This window comes from Gossypium hirsutum, chromosome A04 (genome assembly GCF_007990345.1).
Source record: "Gossypium hirsutum isolate 1008001.06 chromosome A04, Gossypium_hirsutum_v2.1, whole genome shotgun sequence".
NCBI classification, from domain to species: Eukaryota; Viridiplantae; Streptophyta; class Magnoliopsida; order Malvales; family Malvaceae; genus Gossypium; species Gossypium hirsutum.
In genome coordinates, this window is record NC_053427.1 from 7,347,384 (window position 1) to 7,368,587 (window position 21,204).

General features: G+C 33.0%; 2 protein-coding genes and 1 long non-coding RNA gene across 4 annotated transcripts; 2 read left to right on the plus strand and 1 right to left on the minus strand.

Annotated features, from left to right (window-relative positions):
• Positions 1 to 7,899: 7,899 nt before the first annotated feature.
• Positions 7,900 to 8,430, plus strand: LOC121228031 (probable disease resistance protein At1g52660). Its single transcript, XM_041111145.1, has one exon. It carries the CDS (start codon positions 7,900 to 7,902, stop codon positions 8,428 to 8,430), a length of 531 nt encoding a protein of 176 aa, XP_040967079.1.
• Positions 8,152 to 12,701, plus strand: LOC107902236 (disease resistance protein At4g27190-like). Of its 2 annotated transcripts, XR_005925425.1 has the most exons (3): positions 8,350 to 10,722; positions 10,821 to 10,938; positions 12,401 to 12,701. XR_005925425.1 is itself a non-coding variant. In XM_041110833.1 (2 exons), exon 1 carries the CDS (start codon positions 8,475 to 8,477, stop codon positions 10,710 to 10,712), a length of 2,238 nt encoding a protein of 745 aa, XP_040966767.1. In that variant the 5' UTR covers positions 8,152 to 8,474; the 3' UTR covers positions 10,713 to 10,722; positions 12,401 to 12,701. The 2 variants fall into 2 exon arrangements, 1 of the variants encoding a protein (XP_040966767.1); XM_041110833.1 differs by lacking the exon at positions 10,821 to 10,938 and having other exon boundaries at positions 8,152 to 10,722.
• Positions 12,702 to 12,836: 135 nt separating this feature from the next.
• LOC121227901 (uncharacterized) lies at positions 12,837 to 13,671 on the minus strand. The gene is made up of 2 exons (XR_005925426.1): positions 13,211 to 13,671; positions 12,837 to 13,068 (listed from the first exon to the last, which is right to left on the minus strand). It is a non-coding gene; the product is annotated as an uncharacterized lncRNA (long non-coding RNA).
• Between the last annotated feature and the right edge of the window lie 7,533 nt (positions 13,672 to 21,204).

Below are 21,204 nucleotides of genomic sequence, written 5' to 3' on the forward strand. Positions count from 1 at the left end.
TAAATGACGTCGTTTTGGAGGGCTATAAAAAGCCCTTTTTCTTCAAAAAAAATTCATTCTTGCACTTGAAAAAGAAAAAAAAGAGAGAGAGGGAGAAGGGTGAGGTGATTTCTGGCCACAAGACTGGTCACCATCTGGTCACCGGACCGCCGCCGGTGGCCGCCGGTTTCTGGCCACCAGACCGGTCACCATCCGGTCACCGGACTGCCGCCGGTCGCCACCGGCGGCCACCGTGGACAGTGGCCAAAAAAGGTAAAAAAATTTGTTTTTTTTATAATATATATGTATATGTATATAAAAAGAAAGAAAAGAAAAAAAACAAAAAGAAAGAAAAAAGATTCGAAAGAAAAGAAAAAAGAAAAAAAGATGCAAACCTTTTTATTGATTTTCTTTTGTATTCAAAATTTGGAGGGATTTTTGTGCTTGTCTTTTTTTTCAATCCTCTAAAAAAAACCCCCTTACGTGATTTTTGAATGGCTTTTTATAGCCATCTTTTACATGATTTTCTATTATTTCTTTTTCTATTTCTTTTGTAGGTGATGGTGGCAGACAATGGATATCAAAAATGGGAGGAAAATAGGGCAAGTGGGAAAGTGGCTAGGTGGCTAGGGTTTCTTGGTTTTTTTTTTGGTGGTTAGGTTTTTTTTTTGGGTTAGGTTTTTTTTTGTTAGGTTTTTTTTGGGTTTAATGGGCTTTTGAATTGGGTTTAATATTTGGGTTTTGTAATGCGTTTGGGTAGATGTAAAGGGTCATGGGTTAAGGGTTTTAGTGGATTCAGAGGTTTGGTTGGTTTTTGATGTAATCGGGCCCGGGCAATTTGGGCTTCTACAGGCTTGATCGAACTCTAAGCAATAATCACAAAAACGTAGAAATTATTAAAAATTGAGCAAAACGCATACCCGATTTAAGCTTTCAAAGTGTCGAATCCTAGCTTGATCTTTTCCTTTTCTTTTCTTTTGTATTTTTGGCAATATGGTGAATTAATGAATCAAAAAGCATGTTTTGTTTAATTAATAAACATTAATTCATCATTTACCATTTTACCCTTGGTTTAATAACTTATATATCATTCATTTCAAGGTCATTTATGACTAATCCCACTATCAATGGTCCAATTACATATTAAGGACCTCACATCATAAAATCCATATCAAATAGGCACACTTAACGTATAGCATGCAACTTTTATATTTTATGCGATTAAGTCCTTTCTGCAAATTAAGCTCACAAATGATAAAATTTTCATACGAAACTTTGACACATGCTTAAACACATACTATAAACACAAAAAATAATATTAAAATTTTTTTTGACTCAAATATGTGGTCCTGAAACTACTATTCCGACTAGGGTCTAAACCTGGCTATTACAAGTAAAATGATAGCTAAATGAGCATTTAATATATGTGTTCTGTGATATGATGACTTGTGGTAGATTGGTACTTTAGTAGACATGATTTACATGGTAAAACGATGCTAGTTAAAGAATGGTAATTTTGGTACCAATTGGATGTGTTTTGGTAAGTAAATTACATGGTATGTGTTGATGCAAATGTGTATGCAAGTTAGTTGATTATTTGTCAAATTGAAAACATGGTTAGACATGTTTATATTTTTCATCTGAGGTGCCCAAGGGCATATTGGTTGTATGTGAATATACTACATGTTTAAAGCTTGTTTATGCTAGGTTTGGGTGCCTTATTATGACATGTTTATATGCAAAATGTTGGGTGTAGGTTTATGCCAAATTTGGGTAAGAAATATGGCTTGTAAAATGGCCTATTTTCGTCCATACAGGTAGAGATACGGGCATGTGTCTCAGCCGTGTATGACACAGGGGTACGCGACACGGTCGTGTGTCCCCTGTAGCTTTCAAAGGGTTGCAAGTCAGGCTGTTACACGGCCTAGCACATGGGCGTGTGAAGCTACTTCGAAGGGTACACGGCCTATCACACGGGCGTGTGGCTTGGCCGTGTGGCCCAATTCAGTGAGTTACATAGGCATGGACATGGGCTGGGACATGACCGTATGTCTCTATTTCAAATGCCAACACTGCCTGGCATACGGGCGTGTCATTAGTCGTGTGACCCCTGCAACTTTGAAAATTTACAATACTTTCTAAAAAATTCTCTGAGTTTCTGATTTAGTCCCGACTTATTTCTAAAGCTTATTTTGGGCCTCGAAGACTCGTATAAGGGGCAATACGTATGTTTTGAATTGACTTTGATATGTTTATTGTTATGATTTTGGAATTTTTAAATTAGGTCTGTTTATTTTGTAAATACCGATAATGCTCCATAACCTTGTTCCGACGATAGATTCGGGTTAGGGGTGTTACAGGCGTAATCGCAGTAACCCCATGAGTAGACACACATCTTGGAGAAGAAGATGAATCATCTAGAGTCCCATTGGGTTGATCCTCATAATTTTTCTTACTGTCAGAATCCATAGCAGTCCTTGAGTCTAATATCTTAAAGTATCTACAATTTTCGTAACAAAATAATCAAAAACAATAATCTAAAACCTTACGTTTCTACTCTTATAGTTTCGCTATTCCTACGGACTAGCACTGGAGTCTCAAACACTTGTTTAAGCAACACAAATTTCAAAACACTGTGGTATGATTTTATCGAAAACTCTTTTTATATCCATGCATGTAGACACATAAAAATTGCAAGCCGAATTTTTGCAAAACTGGTTCTGATCACTAAATGTAACACCCCAAAACCCAACCTAGAAATTTTGACAATATTCTAAAGGTTACAATGGCCATTGAACTGGCCAAAATAAATTTGATCAAATTTCTTAAATTTTTTTCGAAAACCTCTTTGCTAGGACTTAACAGAATTTAGTAATAAATTTTACTTAATTTTTGCAAATGGTTGTCCATTAGACATTGAAATAAAGTTAAAACCATGTCAAAATGTCCTTATTCGGTTCGCAAATGCTTCCAATTTTACTAATTGTTAATCCAAAATTTTAAAATCAATGTAGCAATGAAAAATCTGTTATTTACTTTTAAACAGATACCATAAATTATCTCTTAAAATCAAGTGATTAGTTAACCAAAGTTTTTTTGCTTGGAATCATAATTATAGTTCAAACCAAAAATTCATAGTTTTTCAAAAGTCCCAAAAATCCATACCACAGTTCATAAACTTTATTTGTAGTCTGAATAAAATTAGTTTAATAAACCTTATAAAAGAAGGAAATTAAATCAAACCAAAACATGTTGTTTCTGAGACCTCCGGTTTGTTGAGTCCAACACCTAATCTCGAGATTTACCTGAAAAGGAGAAACTAAGGAGTGAGCTACGAGAGCTCAGTGTGTCTAAACAAACGTAAACAAACAATACAGTGTTAAATGATTGAAAGCACAAACAAATCACAAATCGAATTATAGTTGAATACCACTATAGAATCATACCTTGTAACAGATTGGCTTTTATCAAAACCATAAAGTAACAAGCAGAAACAAACATACATTTATTATTCCAATCACATTGAATATCATGTCAAGTAGAGAACCAAAAATGCCATAACAGTATCAAACTTACGAATCTTAGTCATGCGCAAAATGGCTCAAAACCCTACCTAACCAGCCTTTACACACCATCTCCACAAATCCTGCACACACACCAATAAAGGTAACCTAGACCCTTTCCAACCTCTACACATCACATTGGGTTATGGTCGACCTATCTATCTAATTCACACTACGAAGAGGTCATTTGCCTTGTTTGCTAAGCGGTCAAACTGCTAGCATATTTGCGGTTTTACTGCTAGATAATAACATTGTAGTTTAACTATCGAATCAAACTTCTTTCACTTAACATCCAATCCCAACCGTAAATGCAAATGCAAATTATAATATGTATGCATATATAGAAAATCGTCATACCGACATCTAGCATACATTTTGCAGAAGTTCAGTTCCTCAAAATTAGAATCATAATTAGAATCCAACACATCCATGTTTAGTTACAAATTAGCAAAATGTACTCACACCCAGTTTCCAATTAGCACATTATATAATCACTCGAGCAAATATCAATATTAAATCATCTAAATGCAGATACATAAACAAAGTCCAAACAACAATACACTCTTTAGGGACCTTCTTAAACTAAAAATAGAGTCCCAAACACTCCAACTAATGTTTAAACGAGTAGGGAATCATTCAGGTATGAAAATGGAAAATTACAAAAAGGTGATAGAAATTGCAAAATAGGACCACACGGTCGTGTAGGAGGTTCATGACCGTGTGATAGGCCTACACGGCCGTGTGAAGGAAAGACATGCCCGTGTAACTGGGTTACACGGCCATGTGGGCAGATCGTGTAACTCACTATACCCGTGTGACAACATTAACATAATTTTAGAAGCAGAGAAGACACAGCCGTGTGACTGAATGACATGCCCATATGACAGTGATACACGACCGTGTGATTGAGACACACGACTGTGTGTGACCGACAAAATCCCCAAACAAAGGTCATGGTCGTGTGGCCAGCCCGTGTGACCCACACCAGGCTGTGTGACAAGAAAATTTACCTAGTTTCTAATGTGGCACACAACCGTGCGGACCGCCCGTGTGCGGCACACGCCCGTGTAGTTCGTAAACCACCCCAAAGTTGGATGAATTTCGTGAAAATCAACATCAAATAGTCCCCTAACTATTATAGTTTCAGAAACACACCTGAAAGATGATTCCCACGCAATAACAATCAATCGACACACTTTATTTAACGAATTTGAAAAACTCAATTTTTACAACTAAACCTATAAGGACTTCAATTTAAACTGGAATAAAGAAATCAAAAACCAATATAATACCTAATAAAACAATACTTACCCAATTCAATGCTTAACTAACTAGAAATTCAGAGAACGAGCAAACCACATTGTGCGAAAATTAACAATAATGTGTACCCTAAAAGGAAGAAAAGAAATTGAAAATCGAAAGAGGAAGAAAGAAAACATCAAGTCTGAAACCTTGGAAGAAAAGAAGAGAAACTAATATTGGAGGGAGGAAGAGAAAATGAGCAAAAGAATTTGGAATTTCTTAACTTCTCTCATTTTAAAATTAAGCTAAAATAATTTAATCAATCTTTAACCAACCAACCAATTAATTTATTTATTATTTTCCAAGGAAATTGAAACAAAAAACAAACAAAAATAAAATAAAACAATTCTCACTTAGGGTACACGAGGATCAAACCCAATAGCAAAGGAAAACTGACGCTTAACCACTAAACCACTAAACTCAATCTAGTCTTAAAACGGAAAGAAAAACATAAGAGTCTATACAAAACCACTAAGTTACTTATGAACCTAAATCTTTCTAACCGCAATTTTGGGATGTTACAGAAAGTGACGAGCTTTAATCAGATTATTCTTGAATTGGATTGTTCGGAGGGGGTTTGCATGCTTACCTTGAATCATGTTGACACCTTTGAATTTGGTATGTTAGTTTATGATTGTTGCTATTTACTAGTTGTTTTAACATCTTTTCTTCCTTTGGATTCGAAGAAGTACTAAAAAGGCTACTCATTATTTTGTCCAAGTGGCTTTATCTCAAGTATCTCCTAGCACTTATGAGGTTGCTCCTCTTAGCTTGTTGTTGTTTCACCCCGGATATTTCAGTGATCTCTTGCGAGGTTAGACAGTAGAAAATAAGTGTATGGGTAAGCTTCTTATGTCGAGATCAATTTTATTGTCCTCCTCTTGTTTCTTTTCTTGTATGTGTTTTCCCGTAAAATAAAATTATCTTTTATCTAAAAAATAAAAATATTACATTAAAATAATAAATTTGTATTAGATAATGGATTGTATAGTTGTTAATAATTCATAACAGAAAGTAAATTATAATAGATGTCATAAATGACATCATTAAAATGTTAAAATTTGAAGAAAAAAAAACTATTAACAAGCTTTATATATATATATATTTATAAATGTCATCATTCGTATACCATCAATTATTTATTATTTGATATCAAACTATCAGAGTAATCGATTTAAGCAAATGACATTGTCATAATGTTTAATGTGCCACATGGCAAGGCCCACATAACATTATGATTTTTGAATATATATTTTTTAAATTTAAATTACATTTTATCACTTATTTAAAAAAAATCTTAAGTCATCTAACTTTGATAAATTTACAATTTAGTCATTAAAATTTGTAAAATTATTAACATTTTTTTTACCGTTATGAAAATTTTAATTTTGGTTAGAATTTATTGGTTAGTTGATGTAGTTTGTAATAAATACTTAAATATTTGATGTTTTGGATATCAAATATTTCAAATAATTAACTTTAACAATTTGGATAATTAAATTTATTCTACATGCATTATAATTTTACAATTACTAATATTTATGATTACACAATTTACCACCATTATTTTTTATTACTTACTAATCATAAAAATTTAAAAATATTAGAATTAAATCAATATAAAAAATATGTAAACAATAAATTACTAATAATAAAATGCCTGATCGTATCACCAGGGGCGAAGCCAGCAGGGCTGGCATGGGTCGTGACCCCCCTAAAATATAAATTTACTCTTTTGGTCCTTAAATTTTTTTAAAAATTTTAAATTAGTAAAGGTAAAATTATACTTTGACCCCCCCTAAATTATAAAAATTCGATTTTATCCTTTACAAATTATAAAAATATAAACTATAAAAAATTAAAATTTTATCTGCCCCTAAAAATTTATTCTGGCTTCGCCTCTGCGTATCACGTAAATTCAACTCTTGTTTTCTTTTCATGTATTTATTTATTATTAATTAATTAATTTAATCTATTTTTTCAATTTATCCTAAGTCAACTTAAAGTTCAACTCTTATCTAATTGCATGGAAAAAATTTTCAAATTTTAGACCTCATGTCTATCTTTCAAATTTTGAGAGCAGATTAAAGGTTTTACTATCAAGTAGAAATATCAGTATCAAATACCCAAAATGCCAACTAATAATGGCAGACACCGAAGCTAAAAGCTAAAAGAAAAGATGGAATTTCTTACTAATAATTCTGCCTTTGTGGAACCCACCACGGAGGTGAATGCCTCATAATTTTGCCTGTTTTTATCTTCACTTTCTTCCTTATTTGGCTATTGTACCCACAACATTCTTCCTTCTTCACTGTTTTTATCAAGCATCCAGTCAAGGTAATTTTCTTTCATTTGCTTAATCCATGACATGCTTTTCTTTGCTTAATTCATGACTCTGCAATGATTGTTTCTGATTATCTGCTACTCTTGTAGCAGCTAGCTTTGTAAGACGTTAACTTCACTGCTTCATTTTCAGTTCTAATCTCTCAACACTTTTCAGCCACTAAGTCAGGTAATAATATCTGAAGCAATGATTTCCTCTACAGATTATCAACAGTTTTAGATTTTAAGACATGATTGGATGTTCATTAGACATAATCTATCATAGATAGAAATTAATACAAAAAGAGTTATCCAGAAGCAATATGATGCTGAAATCTCAAACTGTTGAACATTTTTAGCTCTTAATATTCTGTAATGAACTCCCGCACACTTGAATCTAGCATTTTATGTACATTGAGAGGTTAACTCTGGTGACCATAATTTCATCATGTTTCTGTCTGCCACCCATTCATAGCTCCATCTAATAAAGGCCATTGCATTTCTGTTTCCTTTTCATGCTTACACTAACATATAAAAACTTATTCAAAAATCCAATACACTAACATATATGATTGCGCTGCAGGGGCATAGCAATGGATTACGTAGATCCCTGTCTTGGCATTGCAAATTGTCTAGGACCTCCTGTTTGTAAATACTTGAAATATCACAGAAAGCTGGATGATTATGTGAGAAACTACGGGATGATCAGACGTGAATTGAATTGAATTGCAAAATGGAAGATATAGAGCTGCAATTGAAAGCAGAGCTTCTTCGTCCTCTGGGGAAGATACCGAAGAAGGAAGTTGAAAATTGGTTGAAAGATGTGAAAGAGATGATTAGGGAAGCACAAGAAGTTGAAAACAAAGTCAGTAACGGGAGATATCTCCGTCGTGCTTGCAACGGGAAGCTGGTTGATGAAAAGACTCAAGAAATGCAGAAGTTTCTTGATAAAGCTCCTAATGCCTCTGAAGGTCTTTCCATAGATGGTCCAAGTGGTGGGTTGCCGCTGCCAACATCAGAACTAGTTGGAGAGGAAGCTGTCAGAAATGAGATTTGGGCATGTTTGATACAGGAGGAGGTGAGCAAGATTGGGGTTTGGGGGATGGGCGGTGTGGGTAAAACCACTATCATGAAGCACATCCACAATGATCTTTTGAAACAACAAAGATTTGAAAGGGTAATCTGGGTTACCATATCAAAGGAGTTCAATGTAATAAAGTACAAGATAATATTGCAAGTGCGTTGGAGTCGAAGGAATATTTAGACAAAGAAGAGGACAAGCTCAGACGAGCAGCAATCTTGTTAGAAATGCTGAAGAACGCAGGAAAGCATGTTCTAATCCTAGATGATGTGTGGGATAAAGTCTCTCTAGAGGAAGTTGGGATCCCCGAGCCGAGTGGCGGCAATGGCTGCAAGTTGGCGTTGACAACCCGTTCAAAGCATGTCTGTAAGTATATGGGTTGTAAGGTGATAAAAGTGAAGCCCCTTTCAGAAGAAGAGGCATTGATACTATTCTTGAATAAAGTTGGACCTAACACAGTTCAAAGTCCAACTATAATGCCAACTCTGAAGCTTGTTGTCAAGGAATGTGCAGGTCTACCTCTTACAATTGTTGTGGTAGCTGGTACCATGAAAGGAGAATATAACCCTCGTATTTGGAAAAATGCACTCAAAGATTTGAAAGAGAGAATAGGGAAAGTGGAAGGAGTGGAAGCTGAGGTAATCGAGCGCTTGAAATTTAGTTTCGATCACTTGAAAGATGAGAAAGTAAAAGATTGCTTCTTGTATTGTGCATTATATCCTGAAGATTTTGAAATTCGTAAGGTTGAACTAATCGAGTGTTGGATTGATGAGATATTCATAGACGAGATGGATACAAGACAAGAAATGGAAGATAAAGGCCTTACCATTTTGAAAAGGTTGGAAGATAACTGCTTGTTGGAAAATATTACCACCGAATTTGGTTTACCTGGTATAAAGATGCATGATGCAGTGAGAGACATGGCATTGTCGATCACAAGAATGAATCCTCGATATATGATACAAGTAGGTTTGCAATTAGAAGAGTTACCAGAAAAGGAGCAATGGAGGCCGGATATTGAGAAAGTGTCACTTATGTATAACTCCATATCAAAAATTTCCATAGATGTGCTGCCTACAAAATGCCAACTGCTCACAACCTTGTTATTGCAGGAGAACCCTATAAAGAATATCTCAATTTCTTTCTTCACAAACATGCCTTGTCTTAATGTTCTCAATTTTTCTTTTACAAAGATCAAGAGTTTACCAAATTCCATCTCTGAACTAAAGAACCTCACAACATTGTTACTTCGTGGCTGTGAAGAATTAAGCGATCTACCATGTCTTTCGGTGCTTCAAGAATTGAAGAAGTTGGATCCTGGTCAGACTAAAATTGAGGAAGTCCCTGAAAGAATGGATATGCTGTTAAAGCTAAGATACATTAATCTTGTTGGCTCCACTCTGAAAGAGATACCCGCTGGACTTTTACTAAAGCTCGTTCACCTTCAGCACTTGAGTTTTGATGTGGATAATGAAGAAACAAGTCTAAAAGCAGAGGAGATGGAACCATTGAAGAAGTTGGAGTGTTTTACCGGACGTTTCGAAGACATCAATGAATTGAATAAGTTCATCTCCTCAATGCAACAAAGTAATAAAAATCTCATCAAGTACTATTTACGGGTGGGCTCATATGATGTGGGTTGTGGAAGGGATAAAACAGTAACAATTGGAGGAGTCCAGTATTGGGAAGGTGAGTTAATTATGCACCCAATTGAAATTCAGGAGTTGAATATTTTAAAGTGCGACTATTTGAGAAGCTTAGTCGATGATAATTCTTCCTTCAAAAATGCGATTGACTTGAGGGTTTGTCGGATTTGGAGGTGTGAAGGGATAGAGTGTGTTGTTTCCCTGTCCTCTTTTGCCTCTTCTTCCACTCATCCATTTCAGAGCCTTGAGGTGTTGGAGCTTCTAAATCTGCGAAAGTTGAGTGCCCTTATTATGAAAGATGCAGGAATTGGTTCAGCAACAACATCAATATCGGCTTCGTCTGCCACTTTTTCCCATCTTAAGAAACTTTATGTACGGAGATGCTCAAGTATGAAGACGTTGCTTCCACATTGGTTGCTTCCAAACCTCCAAAACCTGGAAGAAATTTGGGTGCAAGATTGTGATGAGCTAGTAGAAATATTGGGAGGAGAAACATCAGAAGTTGAAGAAAAAGGGAGTGATGCATTAATCAAATTCCATCTTCCCGAATTGATAAAGTTGAAATTGTTTTTATTACCAAATTTGAAGAGCATTTGCAGCAAAAGTGGAGTGATGGTTTGTGATTCTCTCCAACTTATCGATGTTGATTATGGCTGTAAAAAATTGAAGAGAATTCCTCCATTTGTTCCCCTTGTTGGCAATGGGCAGCCATTTGCATATGCTCCACCTTCTCTCACCATCAGGTCAAGGAAAGAATGGTGGGAATTGTTGGAGTGGGATGACCATCCAAACTTTAAAAATGTTCTTCGCTTTAATTGAAGAATTAAAGGTATCAACCATTTATAGCTTTGCTAATTTTTTCTTGTTTGATAAACCTAACTTCTCCATATTAATAAAATTTCATGTATATTTTTTATGCTGTTAAAGAGAAAGATAGAAGTGTAGGTGGGAAAGAAGTAGGGGGGAGGATAGTGCAAAAGAGAGGAGAAAAGGAATGATGGAAGGAAGAGGAAGAGGTTAAGAGCATGGAGAATGAGAGGCAAAGGTAAATAAGAAATCAAAGTGCCTCAACTTCTTAAACATTTTCCCTCTCTTACCTTTCCTTCTATTCTCCTATTCTTCTCTAATATATATTTATTCTAAATTTTTATATTTATAATTAAAACATTTAAGTTATAAACTTATTTTGATATTATGATATGAATCAAATATTATTATGGTCTTTTACCATATTCAACACTAGTCTATTAAATAAATTTTAAATTTTATAAAAAAAAACATACGCCTCATATTTTAGAGTGAAAAATATGGGATAGAAGTTGACTATAGACTCTCAATTTGGTCCAACTCAGAATTTAATTTTTAAAAAAAAAATCTTTAAATTTTTTCAAAAAAAGTAATTAAGCCCTTACTTTTATTTTGCACTCCCTTTGGTACTTGAACTTTCAAATACATTAAAAAGGCCCTCAAACTCTTTTAAAAAGGCAATTAAGCCCCAACTTTTATTTTGCACTCAATTAGGTACTTGAACTTTCAATTTGTATCAAAAAGGCCCTCAAACTTTTTCAAAAAAGCAATTAAGTCCCCAATTTTTTTTTTGCACTCAATTGGGTACTTGAATGGTCTACTGTTAAAGTTAACGGTCAAAGGGCCTCTTTGATGTATTTGACAGTTCAAGTAATTCTATACCAGTTTAATCTTTCTTTGATTTTATGATACCAGTTGGATCATTGATTCTAAATTCGACAGACTAATCCAATTTGATATTGATAATCCTACTCTAAATTAATCCTAATAAAACAATTGTAATAAATAATGTGAATTCATATATTTGCAAATTTCAACCTGCATTTTGAATATTTATATATTGTAGAATCGGATATTGGTTGTATTTGAAAAGTGAAATCACACCCTATTAAGTATTAGACTAAGTCGGATATAGATGGCATGCCATAGGATAGGAATAGTTCAGGGATTACTTCAACTTGCACTGGGTGCCAATTTACTTCAGTTTAGCCAATGAGACACTAGGTGTCAATTTGGGCACAATTATTACTTCGGATTAATCCAATGAGGCACTAGGTGCCAAATTGGTGTGTTGGTTGGATCCTTGTATCTGTCCAAGTCCGAGTAGTGTTAATAGGGGTAAATAATGCTATAATTGATATTGAAATGGCATGGTATGAGAAATGGAAGTGATATAGTGAATTGAAAATGGAATGTGAAATATGCTGTAAACACATAGAAGCTATTTATATAGCTAGAAATGAGTATTGAGATATTTGTTAAACAAAACAAATATGGTAACATGTGAAAATGGAATATGGTATGAAATGTTATGTAATATGCATGAAATTGAAATAATGCTATATGGAAAATATAAGCTTGGACAATAATATGTTCATATAATTCACATTATGCATTTTGTATCATTATATCTTAATTGTTCGGATTATAGAAATATCACTGAGTTTTACTCAGCGTACAGTTTTGTTTTCCGTGCACAGGTTAGGTACTCCTCTTTGATTGCCAATTCAGTATCCAAAAACGATCCCTATCTCAAATGTGGTGATGTTACCTTTTGTAATGGCATGTACCTAGGATATGTTTGAGTTTTAATGAATTTTTATATGTTTTGTATTTGAGTTTGAGTATAATGTTGTTTGGTATGTATACAAATATATGTATGTTTGGAGTCTTAAATTGGGTATGTTGTATTGAATTGAGATAGGTTAGATGCTTGTGAATTTTAGTTGATGTTAAGGTGGCTATGAACTAGGCAAAAATGGAGTGATTTTGGTATGTTTATAATTTGGTTTTGAATGATGCTTTGATTATATGTTTTGATGACATAAAGATGGTACCAATAAAGGTATATTAGTTAGGCACTTAGGATGATTGTTTTGGCATGCTTTGTATGTGTTTGATTGTGGTTTTAATAGGTTAAACGAATTTTTTTGAATTGCTTAATGCCCAAGCAAGTGGGAAATGGTAAACCTGTTGTTTAAGGCACATTTTAGGTCCACACGGCTAGACACACGGGGGTGTGGCTTGGCCGTATGACCCAAGTCAGTGAGTTACACAGGCATGGACACGGCTCCATCTGCCACCTTTTTCCAGATGCTCAAGTATGAAGACGTTGCTTCCACATTGGTTGCTTCCAAACCTCCAAAACCTGGAAGAAATTTGGGTGCAAGATTGTGATGAGCTAGTAGAAATATTGGGAGGAGAAACATCAGAAGTTGAAGAAAAAGGGATTGATGCATTAATCAAATTCCATCTTCCCAAATTGAGAGAATTGAGGCTAATGAAATTACCAAATTTGAAGAGCATTTGCAGCAAAAGTGGAGTGATGGTTTGTGATTCTCTCGAGGATATCAATGTTTATAATTGTGATGAACTGAAGAGTATTCCTCCATTTGTTCCTCTTGTTGGCAATGGGCAGCCATTTGCATATGCTCCACCTTCTCTTACCATTAGGTCAAGCACAGAATGGTGGGAATCGTTGGAGTGGGATGACCATCGAAACTTTAAAAATGTTCTTCACTTCAACCTCTGGTGAAGAATTCAAGGAATCAACCATTTATAGCTTTGTTTATATTTTCTTATTTTATAAACCTAATTTCTCCATATTAATAAAATTTGATGTATATTTGTGATGTTGTTGAAGAGAAAGATAAAAGTGTTGGTGGGAAAGAAGTAGGGGGAGGATAGTGCAAAAGAGAGGATAAAAGGAATGATGGAAGGAAGAGGTTATTGTTAACTAGGAACAGTAGAAGAATGCAAGTAAAATGAAAGGACAGGTTTATTGTTTAATCAAAACTAGTATTTATAACAAAACAAATATAACTCGACTCCATAATTTTAGCAGATATTGTTACTGACTAATACTCAATTAACTGCTAAAGAATAGGGCTCCACTAATTTTTACGTGACTAATTCAAATGCTAGAAATTAACAACTAATTGAAAAATATCTCAGCATTTATTTAACAGCAATTAAAGAGATTTCTTCCAGCTGGTGTTGTAGTTCAACACTCCCTCTCAATACCAGCTTATGATCTTCTCATCATGCTAAGCATATAACGAAAGTTCTCAACCTTATTAGCACTTAGCCCCTTAGTGAACGCATCTGCAATTTGGTCTTCTGTCTTAACCTTCTTCAACTCAATCTCTTCTAGCAAAACCTTCTCTTTAATGAAGTGATAACGGATTGCCACATGCTTGGTTCTAGTATGTAAAACTGGATTCTCCGCCAAACATATTGCTGACTAGTTGTTGCAAAATAATGGAACAACATAATTAACTGAACATTTAAGATCCTTTACCAACTGTATGATCCACGTACTTTCCTGAGCTGCCTTTGCCGTTGCTCGATATTTTGCCTCTGCTGTAGAGAGTGAAACACTTTGCTGTCTTTTGCTGCACCATGAAATTGGTCCTCCTCCTAGCATGAAAACATACCCAGTACTTGAACGTCAGTATCATGGTTTCCTGCAAAATCAGCATCACAGTAGCCAAGCAATTTGCAGTCTTCACCTCGAAAAAGTGGTTGTTTTTAACAAATGATTTTATTTATTTAAACCACGATTTTGGTCCGCGAAATTTAGAAAAACGGGTTCGGGAGTCTGTTACGTACGAGGAAGGATTAGCACCCTCGTGACACCCAAAAATTGGTACCTAGTTGATTAATTAGTGTCTTAGTGTCGAAATTTTGAAAACTTGAAGGACTTTAAAATATGATCCCTCTTTTTGTAGAAACACTTGAATGTTAAAGACCTTCCCGTCTCGAAATATTAAAATGTCACATCCAGTAATTTAGGACACAACATCTTGAAATTTTCGAGAACAAGCTTGCATTTTATTTAAAATTTGTGTATTTTAACCGCTTTTTTAAAAAGGTATTCAATTAGTTAGAGTAATCGAGGAAAAATCGAAACCCAGTATGTTAGGGCACGATATCTCGAACTTCCAAATATAGAAATTTTGCCTTTGTTTGCAAAAATCTTATCTCGAGGCAACAAGATGTCATATCCAGTAAGTTAGGACACAACACCTCGTATCTCCGAGAATAAGTATTTTATTCAAAACTCGCGTTACGAAAAAAAATATGTCGTTATTTAGGTTAAACAAAAAAAATCGAAACCCAGTAAATTAGGCACGATTTTCTCGAAATCCCAAATACGGGTTATCGCTTTTTATAAGAAAGTTATTTTCATCGAGTAAAGGTTTATATGAATTTAAGGTAAAATGTGAAAATAAATTACAATACTAATACACGTGGCAGAATAGTTAACCAATATATTAATGCGAGTGACAATAAGAGATACAAGAATAAAATAGATATACAAGCCAAAAATAAAAAATAAAAAGCCGAATAAGATTAGCAAACCAAAAATTTAAAACCAAAGACCAAATATTAAATAAGTAAATAAATATTGCGTAAAGCAATTTTAAAATAATACTTGTAATAATGATGATGACGTTAATAATAATATAATAAAAATAGTACATATAACAAAAGTTTTATGATTATATGAAAAGATACTAATTATGTACATGATAAAATAAAACTAAGAAATCAAATAAGACTTTATATAAGAAAAAAAAATCGAATATAAAAATAAAACAAAAAATGATATAAAAATAAATAAATAAATAACAAAACAATTTATTGCAAATTTTAAAATTGATAATATGTACACATATATATATTGGTATAAAATAAATTATTAAAATAAACAATAACCTTAGATAAATAATAAAATGATTTTAAAAATAAAAGTAAAAATAAATGACACAACAAATTTAAAATTTTATTTAAGAAGAGTTTAAACTAAATAATACGTAAAAGATAATATATAAAAAGTATGTATATAACAAAATAAAATAAATAATAAATAATTTAATATAGAGTAGTAAAATAAATAACAAATAAATAAAAAGGGTTAAACTTCGTTGAAATAGGGACTCAATCGAAACAAAAATAAAATCAGAGGTAAGAAAGACAAAGAAATAAACGTATAAGGACCAAATTAAAATACACACCACATTATAAGGATCCACTGGGCAATTATGCCCTATCACCAAAATGGCATCGTTTCAATATACACATTTAAATGGCTCAAGGACCAGATCAAAACAAAAATTAAATTTTTGGGCCAAATTAAAAATAAAGAAAAGTATAAATGGGACGAGATTGCATAGCCATGAAAACGCGAAAGGACTCGAAGCGAAAATAACCCATTAAAAAAACACGCGGATCCTATAAAGGGCGGGTCGGATCAGGTCGGACTGGGGGCAAAACAAGGTCGTTTTGGGCATTTAAGGCCAGTCCCAAAACGATGTCATTTGGTGGCCTATATAAATCAGTTTTTTTTTAAAAAAAAACTTCATTCTTTCTCTATTTAAAAAAAAAAAACTTCTCTTTCTCCTTTTTTTTCTCTGCAGAGGCCACTACTCCGGCGAGGGTTTCGACCAGTCACCGCCGTGCCGGCCACCGCACACGGTGGCCGAAAAATAAAAGGTATGTTTTTTATTTATTTATTTATTGTATTTTTTGATAGGCTTTTAATATATGTATATATGTGAGGGAATAGATTCAAAAAATAGGAAAGAAATAAAATAAAATCACCTTAGGCTTTCGATTTTGGTTTATGGAATTTTGGTTCTTCGATTTAGGATTATTCTTCTGTTTTGGCGCTGCTAGAATCACTATTTTGCCTGAAAATCGAGTGCTTTTTTGGTATTGATCTATATTGCCCAATGTTTCAAATCGATTTTGGCTTGGCTTTTTAAAGCCATTTACATGCGTTTTTTCTTTTCTAATCACTGTCTTTTCTTCATTTAATCCTTGCAGGTAGTGGAACAAGTGGAGGAGTAGGTGGCTGACGTGACAGTGGCGGTGGCAGCAGAGGCGGTGGCCAGGTTCTGACATGGGGCGGCTAGGGTTAGGCTAGGCTAGGGTTTTTTTCTTTTTTTGTTTTTTAGGTATTGGGCTAGGGTTTGAAATTGGGCTTAGTTGGGTTTGGATAGGTTGAGTTTTAGGCTATTGGGTAGGTTGAGTTTTGGGCTTGTTGGGCCCGGGCAAAAATTGGTGTGGACATTGATTAATTGAAATTTCTTTCTAATTAAAACCTCTATTATCGCATTAACTCGATCTATGGATCATTCTATTGATTTGACTCTAATCCGGTAGATTTATATCGTTCTATTTTTAGGATTGTATGCAACTCCACTCAATTACGCTAGATCTACTCTTAAAAAGGGTCTATTCCTCCTCTGATTTAAACACATAAAACATGGATTAATAGTTTAGAAATATTAAACCATCAATTAAGCACACATAATTCAGAACAAAATCTAAGTATTTAATCCATAAAAATAGAAATCAAATAATAAAATCCATCCTAAGATTCATCTCCCTAGGTATTTAGAAAATTACTAGATATAGTAAATAAAAACATCCCAACAATGGTATAACCACGAGAAATAAAGAAACTCATGATAAACTTCAAAGAAGTCAAAAAGAGAACTTCAATCTTGATGGAAATCTGCTTCAAAGTCAGCTTTAATGGTATTTTTCGAGTTGTTTTCTTCAATATTATATGACGACTCACTCCCCTCCTCTTATCTTTGTCACATATATATATATCTTAGAATGCTCGAAAAAACTAAAAATTACGATTTTCTGCATGTTTAGAGTGCAATTTACAATTTCCACACGGTCTGACACATGGTCGTGTGGCTCATTTGGTCGTGTGTCCAAACCGTGTGGAATGGCCTAGCCCATGTGGCTTCTGAAACTTGCTCCGATTTTTACTGGAATCGATTAAACGCTCACCCCTAATTTAGTTACTTTTTGAGGTATACGATAATTCCAATTGAGGTAAAGCATGTCTAAATGGTGTTTATTATTGGAAATTGATGGGCGTCGAAACCACCAAAAATAGATCCTACAAAAACAAACTCTAAATTATAGTAAAGAGTGGTAGTAGGGTTGAGTCCACAGGGATCGGATATTGTAATCAACTTCTGTGTTCACTTATGAACAGAATATTCGTCGCGTCAAACATCGTGTCAAAAGTCGTGCCCACGACTCCAAACATACCTGCAACAAAAATAAACAATTAAATCGGGGGAGTTTGAGAATGTTTAGGAAAGTAAAATAATCTAATTAGCTTAAATAAATGATTGAATACTATTGAAAATAAATGTAACTGGAAATAAATTCAGACTTATGTAAACAGATAAAACAAGCCTTAGCCTTAGACTCGGTAAATTTCGTATCAAGAATCAATCCTTGAAAATTAATCTTCTCCTCCAAACGATAAGCTAGTTATAGTAGTTAAGAACGTCCTAAACACCAATTCCTGCTCTAGTAGCTGGTTCCGGTACGACCTGCAAACCAACCCTTACCGATTATCTAACTGAGATATACGTGTTCCCGACTCAAGTGTAATGACCCTGAATTTATGATTAACAGAAAGTGTATTATCGGGTCTCCATTTTTGGAAAATGAATTCGTAAATATTTATTAAAAATATTTACGAAGTTAATTGAGTGGTTAATTAGAGTTTAATTAGTTGAATTTAGCTTAAATTAAGGGTAATTAGGAAAAAGAATTAAATTGAATAAAGGGTAAAATTTGAATTATAGATTAATAGAATGTAAAAAAGGACCAAAATGGTAAATATGCCATTTAGCATAAGTTGAGGACCAAAATGGTAAATATGTCATTTAGCATAAGTTGAGGCGGCATATGAAGTAAAAATCTATATTATAAGATATTTATATGATAAATTAGTAATAAATTATATTACTTAGATTTTAATTATAAAATATATATTAGTAATAAATTATATTACTTAGATTTTAATTATAAAATATATATATTAGTAATAAATTATATTAAATTAATTTAACATAATTATATTATAAGATATTTATATGATAATTAAACTAAATTCATGACAAATGTATGGTGGTGATTTAATACAAGTGTATTAATAAAAATACATACACTTGTAATACTATAATTAATTATTAATAGATATTTATTAAATGATTATATTATATTATATTATATTATATTATATTATATTATATTATATTATATTATATTATATTATATTATATTATATTAATAAATAAAGCATGTAATAAAAGAAACAAAAAGGAAACAAAACATAAAAAGAAATAGAAAGCATTCAAAACAGAGCAGGAAAGAAGGAAAGAAGAAAAATAAAAAGAGTTTAAGGTTTTAAAGCTTTAAAGGGTAAGTCAATTAAGTCATTTTTACTTAATTTTGATGTTTTAGAAGCTTTGGAACAAAGTTTTGTTAAATTTAAGTTGAAGTTTTGAAAGTTTTTAGGTTTTTGAATATAGTTCATGTTGAACAGATTGTTGGATTAGGGGTTTAATTAATAGAATTTCTAGTTAGAATTGATTAAGGGATTAAATTGTAAAATAAGCTATAAGTTTTGCATAGTAGGGACTAAATTTCAAGAATTTCAAAATTAAGTATTTATGATGAAATTTAAATAGCTAAGTTAAATTGGTAGAGAATTGACTAGAAATAAAGAATGGATTGAGATAGAAAAGTAAGTGAATTTAGTTAAGATTAAAATTAAAATTAAAGTAGAAATTGAATAGAAATTGAATAGAAATTGAATAAGAAATTTAAATATTAAATGTAAATTAGTATTATATTAATAATTATGAAAATTATCTTAATTTTTTGTAGCTAACATCGCACCCAAGGCATCTACAAAGAAAGGAATAAAAAGGTGGACGAGGAGTAAACTCGAGAAAAATTCACGGTTTGTATTTCTATAATCCGAACTTAATATTTAAATGTTGGAATTATTATTTAATATGCATGTATGGTAAGTGCATTGAGATGATTATTTGAATTGGAGTGAACATTGGTTGAAATTGAAAAGTGAATTTAATTATTAATTGTTGTATTTTGATTAAATGTTATGGTAAGTAATTAAGGTGAGAATTATTTGTATTGTGTTTTACAATTGAAATGGATTGATTTGGTATGTGATAAATTTATTGCATTTATATGGATATATGTGATTGATGTGAAAATTGAATATTGAATGTATGTATATTGAAAATTAAATTGATTGAGAATGTGATGAAATAAATATGAATATGTGATTATTGTGGAATTTGAGTATATGTTAATGAAAAGTAAATTGAATTGTATTGAAATATTAATTTATGTGATTAATTGAAATATGTATTGATTGGAAATTGAAAATTTATTAAAACCCTATTGACTGTATCGGGCTAAGTAGGATATAGTTGGCATGCCATAGGATTAGAAGTGTTTAGAGATACTTCGACCTTGAGTCGGTGAGGCACTATAAGTGTCGTATTGTTACTTCGACTTCGAGTCGATGAGGCACCATGTGTGTCGTACTACTACTGTTACTTCGGTTTAATCCGATGAGATACTGAGTACCATACTGTTACTGTTTACTTCGGCAAAGCCGATGAGGCATTGAGTGCCGTACTGGTGTGTTGGTTGGATCCGTGTATCCGTCAATGTCCAGGTCATATTAATAGGGGTGAATAAAGATACTGAAGGGCTAACTGTTACTGAATAATTGATTTTTACTGAATAATTGATTGCTACTGATTAATTGACTATTACTGAATGATATTGATAAATTGATTAATATTGAAAATTATTGACTGATATTGAGCTTGGAATAAAATGGATTACTAATTGAAATGTGAATTATTGAATATTATTTATTGATATTAAACAGTGAACTGAAACATGATTGAAACACATGAATTATGTAACTCTAAATGGGATATAAGTGAGTAATATTGTTGTTCAAGTGAATTGTGAACATGTTGTGGAAAATTATGCGGGTTAGCAGGTGAAAGAATTGATTGAGTTATAAAGGATTTATCTATGAATTGAACAATTATATAATTGTGATTGTTATATGATTTTTAAGTGATCAATATTAAATTTTCATATTATTAAGTGTTCGGATTATAGAAATACCACTAAGTTCATACTCAAAATATGGTTTGTTTCCGTGCGCAAGATAAGTTAAAGCCAGATCGTTGGATCAGCATCCTAGGCAGATCCCGAACTCTAAGTGGAGAAGTATATTAATTATTGGTAATGGCATGTACCTAGGATATTGTACAGGCCCAATTTGAACCAGCCCATTACCCTAATTAACAGCCCAAACTAACCCACAGCCCAAATAGCCCAAAACACTAATTAGACCTAACCCCTAACCCTAGCCGCCGCACCTAGTCCACTTGCCCTCTGC